This window comes from Nansenia antarctica (assembly GCF_963989245.1).
Source record: "Nansenia antarctica genome assembly, chromosome: 4".
NCBI classification, from domain to species: Eukaryota; Metazoa; Chordata; class Actinopteri; order Argentiniformes; family Microstomatidae; genus Nansenia; species Nansenia antarctica.
The window spans coordinates 64,386,956-64,404,874 of NC_137689.1; the positions used below are offsets into that span (position 1 = coordinate 64,386,956).

General features: G+C 43.0%; 2 protein-coding genes across 2 annotated transcripts; one reads left to right on the forward strand and one right to left on the reverse strand.

Moving 5' to 3' along the window:
• Window positions 1–1,911: 1,911 nt before the first annotated feature.
• cdc37l1 (cell division cycle 37-like 1) lies at window positions 1,912–8,146 on the forward strand (the record flags this gene model as incomplete). The annotated part of the gene is made up of 7 exons (XM_080528010.1): window positions 1,912–2,181; window positions 2,350–2,443; window positions 2,571–2,686; window positions 3,079–3,201; window positions 4,755–4,928; window positions 5,094–5,165; window positions 7,871–8,146. The coding sequence occupies 7 exons, from the start codon at window positions 1,912–1,914 to the stop codon at window positions 7,985–7,987; spliced, it is 966 nt and encodes a 321-aa protein (XP_080384136.1). The 3' UTR covers window positions 7,988–8,146.
• A 1,731-nt stretch (window positions 8,147–9,877) lies between these two features.
• On the reverse strand, window positions 9,878–17,258 carry ak3 (adenylate kinase 3). Its single transcript, XM_080528005.1, has 5 exons — window positions 17,075–17,258; window positions 15,455–15,574; window positions 13,430–13,602; window positions 11,636–11,754; window positions 9,878–10,057 (listed from the first exon to the last, which is right to left on the reverse strand). The coding sequence occupies exons 1-5, from the start codon at window positions 17,220–17,222 to the stop codon at window positions 9,937–9,939; spliced, it is 681 nt and encodes a 226-aa protein (XP_080384131.1). The 5' UTR covers window positions 17,223–17,258; the 3' UTR covers window positions 9,878–9,936.
• Window positions 17,259–17,919: the final 661 nt, after the last annotated feature.

Consider the following 17,919-nt stretch of genomic DNA (forward strand, 5'->3'; position numbering starts at 1 on the left):
CAGAGGGCGAACGATATACTAAATTCACCATTTGAGCTACACAGCCTACATATTATCAGTGTTTTATTTAAAATGGTAAACAAACTTACTGTGTAACTTGCTTCTATGATATGAAACAGGAAGGGATACGTCTATGGACCCAGTCAGTTTGACAGCTTGTGGAACTCACAAATCCAGGTAAAGGTTTCACACGGACTTCACAAGCCGGGGACACATTGATGGCTTGTTCTCGCGATCTCGCGTGTGTTTGGAATCGATATTTTTTTGGGGTTGTGCAGAATGTGCACACAGAATTTCTTCTTGCTAAATGTAATTTCATTTGTACGTACGTTATGGTTTTAGTCTTCGGATTAATTTACTTGTACATACTTTCAGCTGGCTAATGAAGTCGCACAGTGGAAAACGCTTTTACCATATATTTAGATCTTTTTGTGTAATGTAATTATTTAGAGAACTCATTTTGAAATGGCATGTCAATAGTAGTTTGTATTCGGAAAAAAATTAAAGAATCGAATTAATAATACTATAAATAAAAACACACCAAAACAGATCTGTCACGTGATCAAAGTTATCGCCCACGTGGTACGCGAGTCTGAACTGCATGGAGGTGGTGGTGGAAGTTGTCATTGCTAAAAGAGGCTCGGCTGTATTTTAGAGCACTGCTTCATCATATTACGCCTCAGCTAACACATTGTCCTTTTGGGGAGTGACTTGCGCAATATATTTTCAATACGGACAGGATTCGGAGTTCAGCGATCGGTGATTTGGGTGGTTAAAGAAACAGTGTTGCGATGGAGTGGCTCGGGACTGGAGCTTCCATGTTTCCAGACGAAGAGCCCCGCAGTGCCCCTGCTGCCCCCTCGGTACCAAAGAGCCTCCACCCTCCACAGCCTCACCCACAGCAGGTACTGGAGGAAAACCTGCGATCTGTGCCAAGTGTCTGCAGGACAACTGAAAGGAGCATTTTCTCAAGTGCATTTAGTAAAAATTTTAATAAGCTTTTGATCACTGTACAGCTAGTCAGTAAGACCAGCTAATTAAGTCAGCCAACTAGCAAGCAAACGTTGTTGAGGCTGTCAACAACCAAACCCACGCCGTTATATATCATCAATATAAACTAACAAATCAGAATATGCATTATTTTTGTGCTATATTTTGTGCCGAGTTGCTAAAAGTCTGTCTGCTTCGATGTGGGTCCTTAGCAGAGCTAGAAGTCGTGTCATTGCCAACTATCACATCAGCGAGTTGTAGACATTGCTTTAGCATGCCAGCCTAAGTGTCTAGCCATTAGATACTGTCTCAGCCACAATATGTCATGACCATGGACAATTTTTGATCATTAGCTTGATACGGTTTCAGCATTATAGCCCAGGACAGTAACAGCTCCTCTGTCAGTCAAGAAGAACTGTATTGCTGTTTTGTCAGATGAGATCAGGAGCCATAAGCAGTGTGTGCGTCACTTTTCTATTCCCTGAAGCATCGAAGAACACTGTGCATTGACAGCTGTAGCTGTTATGTTGCATGGTGATTTGCTACATATTTTGTTATTATTAGCTTGTCATGGAAAACCCAGAACATGTGTGCATTTTCTAAGCTAGGAAGCCATTTTGGAATGAGACTGCATCAAAAGCCCCTAACCCTAACCCTGATATGAAATATACTGTAGGCATATCTCTTAAGTTTCTCTCTCTCTCTCTCTCTCTCTCTCTCTCTCTCTCTCTCTCTCTCTCTCTCTCTCTCTCTCTCTCTCTCTCTCTCTCTCTCTCTCTCTCTCTCTCTCTCTCTCTCTCTCTCTCTCTCTCTCTCTCTCTCTCTCTCTCTCTCTCTCTCTCTCTCTCTCTCTCTCTCTCTCTCTCTCTCTCTCTCTCTCTCTCTCTCTCTTTCTGTACGGCCCAGGGGAGTGCGGAGACCATGGCGTCCCTGTGCCAGAGCCAGCAGCGCTGTGTGAAGGCCTCCATCGTGTCCAGCTGGCAGCTGGTGGAGGCTCAGGACCAGCTGTGTGGGCTGGAGCTCCACGGCTCAGAGTCTGCGGAGCAGGAGCACGCCCGCGCCATCGCCAGCTCCGCCGAGCTCTCCCTCACCGAGCAGGAGTGGCGGCGCAAGGAGAGCATGCTGGGAGGCCAGGACCCCCGCCGCAGCCCTGTGCTCTGCGCTGACAGCAGTCGAGACGTGTTCGACAAGGTAACTATGGAAATGGAGTGAAGACGTGCGAGTGTAGGTCGTACATTTGTCTGCTCGTCAGTTGTGTTTTTGCATGTGTGCATTTTACATTGTTCACTTACCCTGTTGAGATGTCTGTGTTATTCTCAGACTAAGTACTTGTCTTCTCTCTCTCTCTCTTTCTCGTAGAGTATTATCAATGTCCAAAGCAAAACAGTGGAGATAGAGAACGACAAGAGCAAGACATTTGTTCAGAAGTATGAACAAGAATTGAGGCATTATGGTGAGTGGGCTGGTCCATGCAGACACAGTTTGCCTGGTCTGAGTTAGACGGACGGTTTGAAGAGGCTGATCTGTGTAATTGCAGCGTAGCCATTGTAATTGCTGATGTCCTTGTGTGGTGTGCTCAGGCATGTTGCGGAGGTGGGATGACAGCCAGCGCTTCCTGTCTGACCTGCCCCACCTCATTTGCGAGGAAACGGCCAACTACCTAATCCTCTGGTGCTTCCGTCTGCAGTCAGAAGAGGTTAGGAACAACCACCTCCATGCCCGTCAACAACAACAACAACAAGCAAAACCCACAGTCCACCATCCACTCCTCTCGCTGTAGCCACGTCCACTCACACACAAAGCTTTAACTAAACGGTGGCGATATTGACAGAGCTTCCGAGTTGCCATAGTAACACACGAGCAGATATTATAAAAGATGAATATGAATCATATAGAAGTTGTTGTCTTTAACATGTCATTTTCTTGATGAATTCTTAACTGTTGTCTTGTCTGGCATTTGGTTACAGCAGTCAATTACCTGTTCCTATCCTGGGTTTATGCATAAGCGATAATCATCTAGCTGGCCTTGTTTCCAGTTACTAGATTACAGTTACTGATCATATCCTTTTTTTGTTTGTGTCCCTGTAGAAAGAGGCTTTGATGGAGCAGGTTGCCCACCAGGCTGTTGCTATGCAGTTTATCCTGGAGATGGCTATCTCCACCCAGCAGGACCCACGAGGTTGCTTCCGTCAGTTCTTCCACAAAGCCAAAGTAAGGCGCCGTCTCAGTCTGCTGACTCATTACCGTACCACGCCAGGTCTTAAGACCAGTGAATGTGTCCACTCACTGCCATGACGGAGCTGTTTTTCATTATTTGCCATCATTTGCTAGCCTGTAACATTGTTGCGTTTGGATTATTGTCATTATTGAAAACATCCCACAGTCTGATATCTCAAAAAAATGTTAAACCTATCGTTTATCCATGAACATGCCATTATAAAAATATGTTTAGACCCAGATCAGATCAAATCAAATGAGTAATTTCATATGTGGTTACTTACTTAATGTTATTTAACAAATGTGTAATCCACTATAAATAGTTAGCTGGAGGAAGGTGAAATTTGATGTAATGTGGTTGTGTGACCTCTAGAGGGTGACATGTCTCACTACATGGCTTTATATACACTGAACAAAAATGTACCGTAAACGCAACACAGATGTCGCAGGTTTTGAGGGAGCGTGCAATTGGCATGCTGACTCCAGGAATGTCTACCAGAGCTGTTGGCTGTGAATTGAATGTTCACTTCTCTATCATAAACCGTCTCCAAAGTTGTTTCCTATTCCAATTCACTGAAACGCCTTTGGAGGCTTATGGTAGAGAAATGAACATTCAATTCACGGGCAACTGCTCTGGTGGACATTCCTGGAGTCAGCATGCCAATTGCATGCTCCCTCAAAACTTGCCACATCTGTGGCATTTGTACTGTGTGATAAAACTGCACATTTTAGAGTGGCCTTTTATTGTGACCAGCTTAAGGCACATCTGTGCAATAATCTAATCAGCATCTGGATATGCCACACCTGTCAGGTGGATGGATAACACAATTTGAGAGAAATAGGCCTTTTGTGTACATAGAAAAAGTCATAGGTCTTTGATTTCAATTCATGGAAAAATTGGAACAAAAACAAAAGTGTGGCATTTATATTTTTGTTCAGTGTAGTTCCACTCTCCAGAAAACAAGGTAATGAATAAAAACTGTTTCGGTTTGTAAACATTTATCTATAGTTAATACTCCTTCACATACACTATATGGACAAAAGTATGTGGATACAATTATCGTCTGGGGCTGTTTTCATGGTTTGGGATAGGCCCCTTAGTTCCAGTGAAGGGAAATCTTAATGCTACACCATACAATGCAATTCTAAGGAATTATATGCTTCCAACTTTGTGGCAACAGTTTGGGGAAGGCCCTTTCCAGTTTCAGCATGACAATGCCCCCATGCGGTCCATAATGACATGGTTTGCCGAGTTTGGTCTGAGAGAACCTGACTGGCCTGCACACAGAGCTCTGACCTCAACCCCATCGAACACCTCTGGGATTAATTGGAACGCCGACTGCGAACCAGTCCTTCTCGCCCAACATCAGTTCCTGACCTCATTAATGCTCCATATTAATGCTGACGGTTTTGGAATGAGATGTTCAACAAGCACATATGGGTGTGATGTTCGGGTGTCCCAATACTTTTGTCCATATAGTCTATGTTGTCAACAGAGGATGATGAATCCCATTGTTAATGCTGTTTGTCTCTTCTGCCCATCTAAGGCAGGGCAAGAGGGCTACTTAGACGTCTTCCACTCAGAGTTAGAGGCCTTCAAGAGGAGAGTAAAAGAGTACACAGTCAAGTCGAAAGGGCCCCCCCCAAAAGATACAGACTACCAGAGTGCCACAACACGCTGTCGCTTGGACCCCAAAGAGGTTCTGGAATCTTTACCTCCCGTAAGTTTCCCCAAACGACTACCCAAACTTCTCCTCACATTTTACAATTAACACATTTTTAAAAAGAGCTTAAATATATGATTGGAGGTTTTCCAATCCTATTTTTTTTTCGGGGGGGGCGGGGGTACACAACAGAACATGACTATTTCTAACGTTGTGTTTTAGGAACTGAAAGCCGGGCTCCAGCTGCAGGATATGCAGATTCTCGAGAATGCTCTCAACTCCATGAATCCACAGGTACTGTGGTTTTCACAGTGTTAACGCTGAGTTCATACACACACGTACAGTCATACACACGCTAGGGCTGCCACAAACGATTATTTTCATAGTCGACTAGTCACCGATTATTTTAACGATTAGTCGACTAATCGGATCATAAATTACAGCTTATCGCACAATTACTCAATCGCTCTTATTTAGCTATCATCTTCTAAATCAGCTTCTAAATTTAGCTTGAAGTTGTTAGTTGTTGTTGTAGGCATGTGCTAACTAAAAATAAAGACAATTAAAATGATTGTTCACTCAAAAATAGATATTTTAATGAACTTTGCAGATTTATTTCTGGCATCACTTGCATGTAATGTAATGTAAAGAGTAGTAGAGGGTGCAAACTGCTGAGTAAAATGAGGTAGGCTAGGCACTAGGCAACCAAAAGAATACAAAAACAAAAATAAATACTTGTACAGAGTACAAAAGTTTTGCTTTGCTTCACTCATCTCATAGTAGAACGCGCCTTCTTAGCACTGTAACGTTAAGACAACATTTTTAGCTATTTGATAAGTATCGCTTTGATGACAACGTTACAGCACATAACGTAAAATAATGTAAGAAGGCTTTTAACGTAACGATATCGTTAGCCAATAACAAGCTAACTAGCTTACCGAGACGAGCCATCGTCTTCCTCGTCATCTGCCACAACGTGCTTCCTTTTTAGATGCTCGCGCATCATAGACGTGCTGCCATGATAAGCGAGTTCAGCTTTGCAAATTTTACATTTTACATTCTTTTTTTCAACGTTGTGGTTGAAATGCTCCCACACTTTAGAGGTACGAGGACAGGAAGACATTTCTCTGTTTGTTTTTCCGGGGAAGTCATGTGTGCCCCGGATGACCGACACTGCGCATGTACATCAAAGACACTGGGAGACGCTAGCCAGTGGCAGCTTCAGGGAAGAAAAACGAATGCTTATCGAATGAAATGAATGGTCTTTATTGTCATTGATATAGTACAGGTACCAAACAACGAAATTTGGGAGGGGGGGCTCCCCTGGGGCTAGGATTTTTTTATTTTAAAAACGACGTCGATTACCAAATATGTCGGCGACGATTTTGGTAATCGACGTCGTCGTGACTAGTCGACTAATCGTGGCAGCCCTAACACACGCATACAGTCATATAGTCATACACACATACAGTCATACACACATACAGTCATACACACACATACAGTCATACACACATACGGTCATACACACATACAGTCATACACACACGTACAGTCATACACACATACGGTCATACACACATACAGTCATACACACATACGGTCATACACACACGTACAGTCAATGTGACTCTAATGTTCATTCAGCACCACCATCTGTTCACTACAATTGCCAATTGATAACGTATGCAAGATATGAATCATATAAAGCTCCAATAATCCAAGCAGGGGCTTCATATCTTGTAAACATTTGTTCCGTTTAAATGAAACCCTACAGGCATGCATTGGCAAAGTACATTGACAGTCTGCACAACGCTTTCGAATTCTTCCTCTGAGGCTGAAAGAATGAGATCACCCCTAAATGGTCCCCCCAAAGCTGACTGCATGCCAAATGGTAACAGAGGGAAGAGGAGGAGGAAGAGAAACAAACATCCTCCTCTCCTACAGAAATGACACTTAGTCAGGGCTCCGGATGGAACTCTAGTCGCTAGCCAATGAACACTTGGAGGAGGAACCACCCATGCACGAGGGGTTACATAACAGTTGTAATCTGCTTGAGCAATGAGTTAATCCCTGTACGCTCTGCCACATCCACTCATATCTCTCTCTCTCTCTCCTAGCAATAGTTCTGCGTAACAAACGTGATAACAATGTGAAACTGCACTCGTATCTGCCCGACTGAGGCATCGAAAACGGCAGTTTAAATCAATGTGTCCTACTGTTCACCTTATTATTTATGACAATACATTTCATAACATGCAAGTATTGTTTAATAATTACAGATCCAATGAAATATGATTCCCAATTAAATTGTAAACATTTGAGGGGTTCTTTTGCAAAAACAGATATTCCCATTTGTATTTATTATCCTAAATCATGTTTTTGTGTGTGCACTCAAGGGAAACCTTCATATATAACACGTGAGAGATAATATTTCGATTTATTTTACACAATGGTAACAATTTCAAAGCATTTGTCGAGTTTCATCCTTCTGCCATCGGAGTCGCAGTTGTTCATTTCTCCAGTTTATGTGCAGCCATACGCATAGGTCAAAGTTATGTGCGTACGCATGGGTCACTCCCAAAGTTTGCTTAGAAAGTGGCATATGCCTTCTTTTGTGCATACGCAACTTTTATAAATGAGGCCCCTGGGAGTCTAGAAAAGACAGACAGTTTTTCTGGTGTCTCACAGTGAGAATGTGAGAGGGGTTAGGGTTACGGTCACCAGTGTTCACTCTCAGATGCCTCTAATATTCATTGTTATGGCCCCACTCTGCACCTCCCAATAAACTGTCCAGATCAACTGATTTTATTTTAGGATCACACAAAGATGTACTGTATGGATTCAGCTTGTTTACACACATGATTTGTCTGTGTACACTGTACAGCAATGAATTATATTTCAGTAGTTATTATTTCCATCCTGAGTTGGTCAGTTGTCATGTCTGTGCTCATTCATCCTCTATTCTGTTTCATCCTCTGTTCTGTTCCTCCCACCAGGTGGCAGAGTATCATGTGAAGCGCTGTCTGGAGGCAGGCTTGTGGACTAACCCAGGGAGATGGTCAAAGGAGGATGCCACAGAAACAGATGAATTCCGCATGATGGAGACCTCATAGCAAATGTGGAGCAGACTCCCTCCCCACCACCCCTCCCTTTTAGGAATGACACTTCAACGAAAAGGAACAAGATGGAAGAAAAGGGCTGAGCTCTCCACAGAGACTTATTTTTGTATGCAGAATCTGCGTCTGAATGTGTCCTGCACTTTATATTTGTTTGAAACAAAAACGTATTTAAAGAAGGAGAAAGGTGTGGTATTTTGAGGCACTTTTTTTCCTCATATAGCTTTTTCCTCAAATGTCTTTTTTGTCAGGTTTTAGCCAGCCGTCAATCCGACAGACGGAATTAGCTTTACATGGGAATTAGGTGAGCAAAGCTTCTTTAGAAACGTTTAGTTTTTGAGTCAATGTTTTTTTAGTTTTTTTTTTTTCACGTGTTCTCGATTGTCCAGGGTGTGTGGTGTGAGGGAGGAGTTGTAGCGGTTTCTAACTTTCACTGCACAGTTCTTAACCTGGAGAGGAGGAGAGGAAAAGTTGAAATCACATTTTCTTCTCTTGATAAAACACTTTTGTCAGGACTTGAAGCTGCATGCTTCTCTAGGAGAATAATGTTCTTGGGCTCTGCAGAAATTCTCAACAGGCGGGTTCGGCTAAGTCATCTCAGTCACAGCGGTAGGCTACTTGTGGAGAAAACCTGACAGTAGATCAAGCTATGGTGAAGCTCTATTGTAGTCCTGTGTGTGTTCATTTTGACATCTGGTGAATGGCAATGCTCATAGCCTATCCGTTAGCTGTAGAGGCCTTGGTGTAGCTTTTTCATGTACCTATCTATGAGGACTGAACTATGCAAAGCAATCAATGTGCTTCAACTGCTGTACTCTGACTGCTGTGTGACTCCTGTTCTGGTTACTGCCCCTCCACCTCACCCAACGACACTCCTGAAATAACTCTTTTCTCTGGCCGACACAAAGGAATAAGCTTCTGAACACTAGTGGGTGGCTTATCAAGCTGTCACTGAAAGGAACATGAAAATGTAACGAACCATACGAGTTCCTCTGGCTTCTACTGATGCTCTGTCCTACAGCTGCAGCTACGGCCAGGCAGGGGAACGGTTGTGATACGCTCCCCACCACACAACATACAGTACACTCTGAATAAAAAGTGAAAGGAAAGCAGAGCAGCAGTTTTTTTTGCTTTCACTGTTTTTTTATAACATAATAATAACATAATACCGTACATAAGCAACAGTTCATATTACACAGTGTGTAATCAAAGTGTAATACGGTTTGTAAAGGTATATCCATAAATTGTATTTAATAGAGTAATTATTTACTCCTGGTGGTCAAGTAGAGCAGCAGATCAAGTGCTACACAAAACTCATTACCCATAAGACGGATACAACATACCTTTTCAGTGTAGAAACAAGGCCACAGTCTAATAGCAAAAAGAGTAATTACACTTGTACTTCTGCACGATTACTGCTAAATATAGTGCTGACTAGGTAAGGGACTCATGTAGCAATCCTAAGCAATTGTAGCAAACACAAGCAGCTCAACAATCAGTGTGGTCAGTACATAGGCATAGAACAATCCTATTTCTCATTAATAGCTTGGTGATTCACATTTGTATAATTTAAAATATATATCTATACACTCATACAACTACGTGATAATAAAGTGTCAATTACAGACACTTGACTGGCACAAAGAATTTATTAGTTCAACACATCACATGATATGTCACTTTCCCTTTATCCATTAGCCCGTTCACACACCTAACAGACTATTAAAAACAGTTTGCCAATGACACAAGAGCATCACTTGGCACCAAGGTACACATGGAATGAACAGAACCATGACGTTTAGAGAACTGAATGAGTGGTCTTCATTCAGCGCTGCTCTAGTAAGTGGCGTGGTTTCACAGGCACAGAGAAACGTCCCTGGTTTTTCCCTATGGGAAAGTGGAGTCTTGTTGGTAAACTGACCCATGCGTTTGTTGATGGGACTCGTCTACGCGCTTCCGGACGCTTTATGGTTTTGAGAGGACAGTCTTTTGGAGAGATAGGCCTGAACGTGAGGCCAGATCTTGTTAGTTTCAGTTCCTGAGAATGTCGCCAACATTCCTTTGCTCCTGTAGGAACAATAACTATTAGTACCAGTGTGTCTCATGAAAGAGCATTTATAATATAATAATTATAATTTTGCCATTTAGCAGACGCTAACGACTTACAGGGACATTCCCCCCCTGAGTAACTGAGGGCTAAGTGCCTTACTCAAGGGCACACTAGTAGTGGTGTGGTTTCAGGCGGGATTTTAACTCACAACCTTCCGATCACAAGTCCAACTCACTATCCACTGACTAGACCACCACTACCCCACCCCCATTTACATTTAAGTCTTTTAGCAGACGCTTTTATTCAAAGAGACTTAGTATAAGTACAATTGTCTAAGTAAGTGAATACAACAATCATCGTAAGTAAAAACCTTCCGTAAGAACAAGTGCTACCGTGGCCTGGGGTGGTCCAGTGGTCTAGCAGTAGCACCGCGGTCTACAGTACACACATATGCCCATGTCGGCATGGGTTCGACATATGCCCATGTCGGCATGCCCTGCTGACATGCCCTCTCTCTCCCTTCTTCTCCTTACTTTCCTGTCTGTCTTCACTATATCTGTCCAATAAAATAAAAAATATGAAGACTCAGAAAAAATAACGTAATAAAAAAATAAGAACAAGTACTACCGGCAGTCACAGTGCTGGAGGAAGGAAGAAACATATATTTTTTTTTTCTTCTGTTACTATTGGTTGATCACACATTGGCCCCTCTACACATGAATTCAACCATATCTAATGCTCAAGACACAGTCTGTGGAGATACAGTCACCATACGTTCATACCACGCCTTCCATCTGCTGCACCCGTCTGTATGTGCTGCTCTAGCATCTATACATGTGTAACACTTGTGTTATTACTCCAGTAATAACAATGTTTTGACACAATAAATTAATTATCACATTGTAATAGCATACTAATAAGTGTTGCTTACTATACCTAGGTATTAGAAGAACATCACGTTAACTATTACAAATTGTAAATTGTAAAAGTGTAGAAAGCACTACTTGATGCCTCAGTCCAATGTTACTATTTCAGTCCACAGAATGGGCTCTGCTGGAGGCTTTGTTTCATTTCTCTTCCTGCTGTCCAGTTACCAGTGATGGAACAACGCTTAGTTAAAAACAAGTAAGCAAGCAGTAGCCTGGGGTTGTCCAGTAGTCTAGCACTGTGGCCTACAGTGCACACTATTATGCTCATGTCGGCATGAGTTCGAATCCGGCCCATGCCCTGCTGACATACCCTCTCCTTCTTACTTTCCTGTTTTTCTCCACTGTCTCTGAAAATGAAAAATATAAGAGTGGGTCTGCCCCACTCAAAAAAAAGAACCTTTAAAATAATAATAATAATAAATAAATATAATAAAATAAAACTAGGATAACACGTCCTGTGGGCAGGGGCAGCTCAAGAGTCATGCTGTTGCTCTCTAATTGCTCCCGAAATAGATATTCATTAACGGGTGACAGTTTGAGTAGAGACATGCACATAGACACTTTTTTCATGTATAAACATTTTCATGAATACATTTGTTTTTACACGTATAATTAAATTCATAAAGATGAATGAGTAGAGGTGAGATGCTGCTACGGTACACGCACCTGTAGTACTCCAGTACCGGTTGTGTCTGGTTCTCGTAGCTCTTCAGCCTCCTGGAGACAGTGTCTGGTGTGTCGTCGTCCCTCTGGATGAGAGGCTCTCCCGTGACATCATCAAGACCCTAGAGAGGCAGCGAGGCACAACAAAACAAACCAGAACCAGATGACGACTGTTGTCGTTACCCCGTAGCAGTGGAGGCTGGTGGAGGTAGAAACCGGAGGACGGGTTCATTGTGACGCACAGAACGGAATGAGGAATGGTTGTTTGATACCTACTGTTCCTCGTTCCGTTCCGTGCATCACAATGAGTCCGGTTTCTACCTCCACAAGCCTCCACTGCCGCGTATATACAAGCCATAGCTGCCCTTTCTTACTAAAAACCAGACCTACATGTGTGTTTAGGAGTATGTTGGACAATCACAGTCATGGAGGTATGTAAAAAGATGACAATAAATAGTATGTAAGCTCCAAGGCAAACCTTGTTGCCCTGGGAAATCTAGGTGAAACTGAAATCCCTAACCAACCTAGCCTGTAAGATAACCTTGAAAGCACACAACCACAATGAGGTTCATGAGGTCCTTACAAATGAAAATACACACATTTCCATGGAAACAATGAAATGAAAATGACCTTGGGGAGGAGGAGCATATCTAGACTATACCCCCATCCCACCCTCCAGATCAGAATGCTTCTAAAGAGCAAAGAGAAGGACGGCTGCTATCTACTGAAGGTGTAGCTCAAGGCACCTGTAACCCCAGAGGACTTAGTACCTTGGAGCAGAGAACAGTCCGGCACGCGTTTCATATTGTTAAGCTGGTTGAGCTTTGACAACGGTTTGGCCTCTGTTTTCTGATGCAGTCTGTCTTCCCGACACCCAGATAACAAACACTGGGTAGATGATTAACAATACAACGCCTTACTAGTCAGATTGCACCACACTACCTGTATGTTAGTAATCAGTGAGAGTCACCGACTCAGACAGAATTGTGCTTAGGCACACACAATCCACAGTGCTGGAGAGGATTTCAGTGTGTTCTTTTCATGGTCAAGACTAAAAGCAACCCATATTCTCACTGGCACTGTTGACTCTACCAACAATGCGACGATGCACAGCCAACAAGTCTGTTAGCTTTAGTTTAATTGCATGAATGAGGGCGAAGGTCTCCACTTGGATTTCAACAGCAAACAAAGCGGCACTCGGTCTTATCTCTCTGATCCGTAAACTGTCTCTCCTCTGCCCCGGCCCAGGGGGGAAGGGAAACCACTCTGCCCTATTTTACTTTAATCTCAAAGGATAGAAGAAAAAAAAACATCTTGTAATAGTCAGCCAGCCCAGCCCCAGTAAGGTTTTATAACAATAGAGATGGTAATGGCTTTGTTTGTTTGTTTTTCTTTCTTCTTCTTTTTTTTTCTTTTTACATAATTGAGTTTCACGAACTACGTGTTCTATGTGTCCTAGCTGTTGCATCACACTGGGTAGAGGCTACAGAGGCTACAAGGGCGTAGGCATTACTCCCATCACTAAACAGCCGGAAATACATTATCATGTAGTTGCATGGTACCTACGGCTGCTAATTCTTTAATGAACGTACAAACGAAAAAGTGTAAAGTGCAAGTTATAAAGTGTTATTGTACTTAGCATCCTGTTACCCATTATCACAATGCTAACACTACTGGGTTATAAAGCCTGTGTTATACAGTATATACACAGTAATAATACATAAGTAATAATAAAATAAAGCAAATAAGTTTCAGTAGCATCTACATGGGTCTACAATACTGTCTGCGCAGACTCACTGTGATCTTGGGCGGGTTGAAATCGGTATTGTAGACCCTGCCGCTGGGCAGGTGGAGCCAGCGAGAGGTGAGGCGCTGTTTGATGGTCTGAAAAGGCACGTCCAGGTTGACGACCGTGTCCACGGTACACACGCTGTCCAGAGCCTCAGCCTGAGACACGGTGCGGGGGAACCCTGCCAGGAGATGGAGAGAACGAGGGAGAGAGAGAGAAAGAGGGAGAGAGAGCAGAAGGACACAGCATAAAGAGAGAGATAGAGAGAGAGAGAGACCCAAATTTAGAAGCTCACAGCAGAGTTCACAGCAACCTACTACCTTACCAGGAATCACTCCAAGTCTAGTCTGTGATGACAGGGGATTGTACCAGGCACCCAGCATTACGGTTAGGATGGGGATATGTGGCTTTGTAAGGCTTTGTAAAGGGTCGGCTTATGCTATGAGTCATTTTCAGTATGATCACTGTTTAAAGCTTAAAAATAAATTGTGATTCATTTTGAATGACTAAATATTACGTAATATTTTTAAATACGTATATACATTCAAATTGTAAGACCTTGTAAGTGTACGACTGATGTGACCAATGACAGAGTTGCAGGTGCTTACTAGTCCACTGGAAATTTCTTGGACCCAGAAATGGTGATTATGAACTTTTATGATTGAAATGTCATCTATAGACCTAGTGGATGCATTTTTGGATGCAGGCCTTCAATGCGCTGCAGTTGCAGTTGGAGACATCAAGCAAATTAACTGTAGCCACTGGCTGATAGGCTACAGCGGGCATGACAGCCCCTCCGTTAGCAACCTCCCATCCGAATTTAGTGATGTCTCTGGCCTCTGCAGGTGGCTCCCTCTGATCTGCAGCCTTCCTCAACAGGACCTGGAGATGAGCAGGCAGTATGTGCAGCATCATGTTGACATCAGTCGGAGGAAGCTTTTTCAGTCCAGGTGGCTTTTTCCTCCGTCTGTAGATCTGGTAGCGAGCGTTATTTATTGACTTAGCCTTCTTCTGCCCATACAGTGCGAGGAAGTGCGAGTGAAGAACTTGGTCCCGGTATCTTTTAGGTCACTGTGAGTGGCATCAGGTCCCCCAAGCACTGGATTGAGACCAGGCATGGTACTTCCTAGGAGTACTTTCAGCGCAGATATCTTGCCCTTTCCACATGGGTAGGAGACAGTGTCCGATCCCGACAGCGCATGCATCCCCAGGTGACCCTGACATTTGTCACCCAACTCCCTGACGGTGGCATTTATGTCCAGGATGGTGCCATCCCACTTCATCATCTGCACTGTTGATTGAACGTTGGCCTTCCAAGCCCAGTACACTAACAGAACAAATACGTCAGTGTCATCACTTAGGATAAGTATGGTGGGTGCTCCTGCTCTAGCTACAGAAGGTGCGATAGCTGTGTCTTGTTCGATGAGCTTCACCAATCTGAAGAGCATTCTGCACATTCACAGAGTCTGGAGCCACCTGTCCATTCACTATATTGTACAGGATCTACGCTCTTCAGCTTCAGATGGAAATGTCCTTTTTGGAGGTAAAATCGTGGTGCATTGTGTGGGAGTCAAGTGGTCAAGTGGAGAGTAGCAGGTGATGCCGGTAGGGGAGGGGGGACTACACATTGTTGCTCATAAAATACTTGGATAAATAGTATAATGAAAAATAACATGGATCAACATCACCTTTCTGATCCTGATTTTGGAGTATTACATAATGCAAAGTATGCTAATGAGGAAAATTTGCATGACTGCACCATGGTACTAGGTGACTTTCTGGACATCACAAGCATGGATTTAGACTCTTAGATCACCTTTTAGGTAGAAGCAAAATGATTGCTATTTCCATTCGTTTTTAGCGATTAATTAGCCTAATATGCCAATTACTCAAATTGCCCAACATGCAACTCTTAGCAACCAAGTAAAATGTCATCCACTAGGTCTATAGATGACATTTCAATCATAAAAGTTCATAAGAATCCACATTTATGGATTTACTATGGGGCCCTATGGGGCTTCCAGTAGACATACCGTCCAGCAGCCAACTGCTCTGGTCCATCCCCCGCAGGTCTGATAGGATGAGACGAGAGATGACATCATCAGGCACCAGCTGACCCTGGTCGATGCAGGACTTCATCAGCAGCCCCAGCTCTGCAGGGAAACACAGAGCCTATTGTTCTTTATCCATTCAGAACACCAATACAAAGCCTGTCCTGAATAAACTAAACTAGTCATTTTTAAATCAAATAAAAATGTGTATGTATTGTCCACTTCGGTATCTTTCAGACAAAGGTCATTCAGGGGCCATTCAGGGTAATTCAGAGGAAGTTTGAAAGAATGTGTTTATATATATTATTCAGACAAAGTGAAACATTGCCTTTTTAGGACATCCAGGAGAGATGAGACACAACATAACTGCTACCACATTTCCAATAAGTGAAGGAAAGACTGTGTATCCCTTTTAGAGCAGAATACATTTTCCTCATGGCCGTTTCCGTCTAGGGAATTCCAACAGGAATGGAATTTCCTGACAGCCGACCCTACAGCAGAGAGGGTGCACTGCACACACAAAATAATGTTTTGCAAACACACGCCTGTATTGTCACAGGACTTTGAACAGACCTTGCCGTGATCGTTTGGTACTTACAGAGGGTACTAAGTACAGTCTAAACAAGATAGAAGTAATGTGTGATGTGTTTTGAGCAACAAAACCCACCTTTGATTCTTGGGTTCCCATTCAATCAATTGCAGATAGCATGTCTCCAGATTAAGTAGAAAATAGAATTCTTCCTGTGCAGCAAGCCCAGGTAAGAAGCATGTCGTCTACAGTATGTGCTTGCATGTGTGCCAACTGTACATACATACAGTATACCACCTTAACCTTCACTATACACACATTGACAGGAAGGCCTACTGCTATCAGATCTCTAGTGGTTTAGCTTAGCTTAACTGTGGAAATACAGGAACTGGAATAGTTACTCATGAACACTTGTGTACATTTAAGTTCTATCTCACTTTGTTTCTTCATTTGACTCATTGACTAAATGAGATGCCCCTCCCTCAGCCATTCTGGGGCCTTACTGATAAGAATAAGCAGATAATAACAGACCATTGTGCGAAGCTGGAAAAGAGTGTTTCTCTTATCATGAGAGACCAGATCATGTTACTGTTGGGGAGGGAATATTTCATTTGAAAGACCCTAAGTAGTGTCGTGCACTTCCCTATGTGGGTCAACCAAAATAGTTTAGAGACTTGTTTAACTTTTTCCAGAACTCTTGATCTGTATCTCTCCACCCCCACCCAGGGAAGGTCAGATGAGTAGGCCTACCAACATCATTGGAGCATGAGAACTTTTCCATCTGGAAATGACATGCCCAGCAGCTAGTGGATCGAAAAAAACATTCATAGAAGCCTAGGATACATGTTGTTCATTCGTGGGTGGGCGTTTTGTTTATTACTGATCAAATAATCTCCCACAACACCAATAGGCCTATGTACACTATTGCCATGCATTAGACAAAATGTAACACAATGACATTCCAACAGCCTGTTAAGTGTAATTGCATTGTAGCTTGGTGCATTTCATCATCAGCCATAAGTGCTCGTATCTGAGGTGTAGAGCCGTAGGCCCAGACAGACCACTCGTCTTACCGGTCTTGGCTTTAATGTTGGTCCTCAGAAGGTCCCCACTGGAAAGGTGCTTTAGTCCGAAACTTGTCGTTATGCGCTCCGACACCGTTCCTTTCCCCGATCCAGGCGGGCCCATAATGACAACACGGAATATCCTTTGTAGAACCATTTCCGATCTTGTCGTTGATATCACAAATGAAAACTATAGCCGCCCGTATCTCATGAAAATGTATGTCTGTATGTTAAGGCAAGGAGACGTCCGACACCTCCAGGCAAATTCTTCCTGCGCGTTTGGTTTGGTGGCCAAAACTATCCACTGTGTGCAACACTGTGGGCGTCTCCTGAGCAACTTGTATGGTGGTTCTTGAAATCAGCTCTTTTTTTCGAAAACGAGGGGGAAAGGAGGAGGAAGTTCAGATGGAGAAAACCGCTAGTGCTGCACCGTGGGGCCATGTGAGGACACTCGCACCTGTCGTGACGCGCGTACTGTGCCATCACTTTATCTCCAATAATATAGTACAATGAAAACTAAAGGATGAGAAAATCTATGAATGGTGGCAAATAGCCCTGTTTATTATTATATAACTCACTTATGTAATTCGTCTGGTGTGCGGGTTAAATGGTAAAGCTGGCGAGGTTACCGCGATTTGATTAATCCTTTTAGCTGAGCTTCAAATTCGAGTAGCATACAGTAAACCTACTGATGAAACGTTAGTGCGCACTAGTCTCTCTAGCTACAGAGATTTAGGTCAGCCAATCTTCTCATTCATCAGAATCACTTTCCCGGATTGTTTCATTATAGTGAAAACCTCTACTGTAGAGTGCAGTTTATTGGGTTCTGTCAATAAAGTGAAGATTATCTTAAA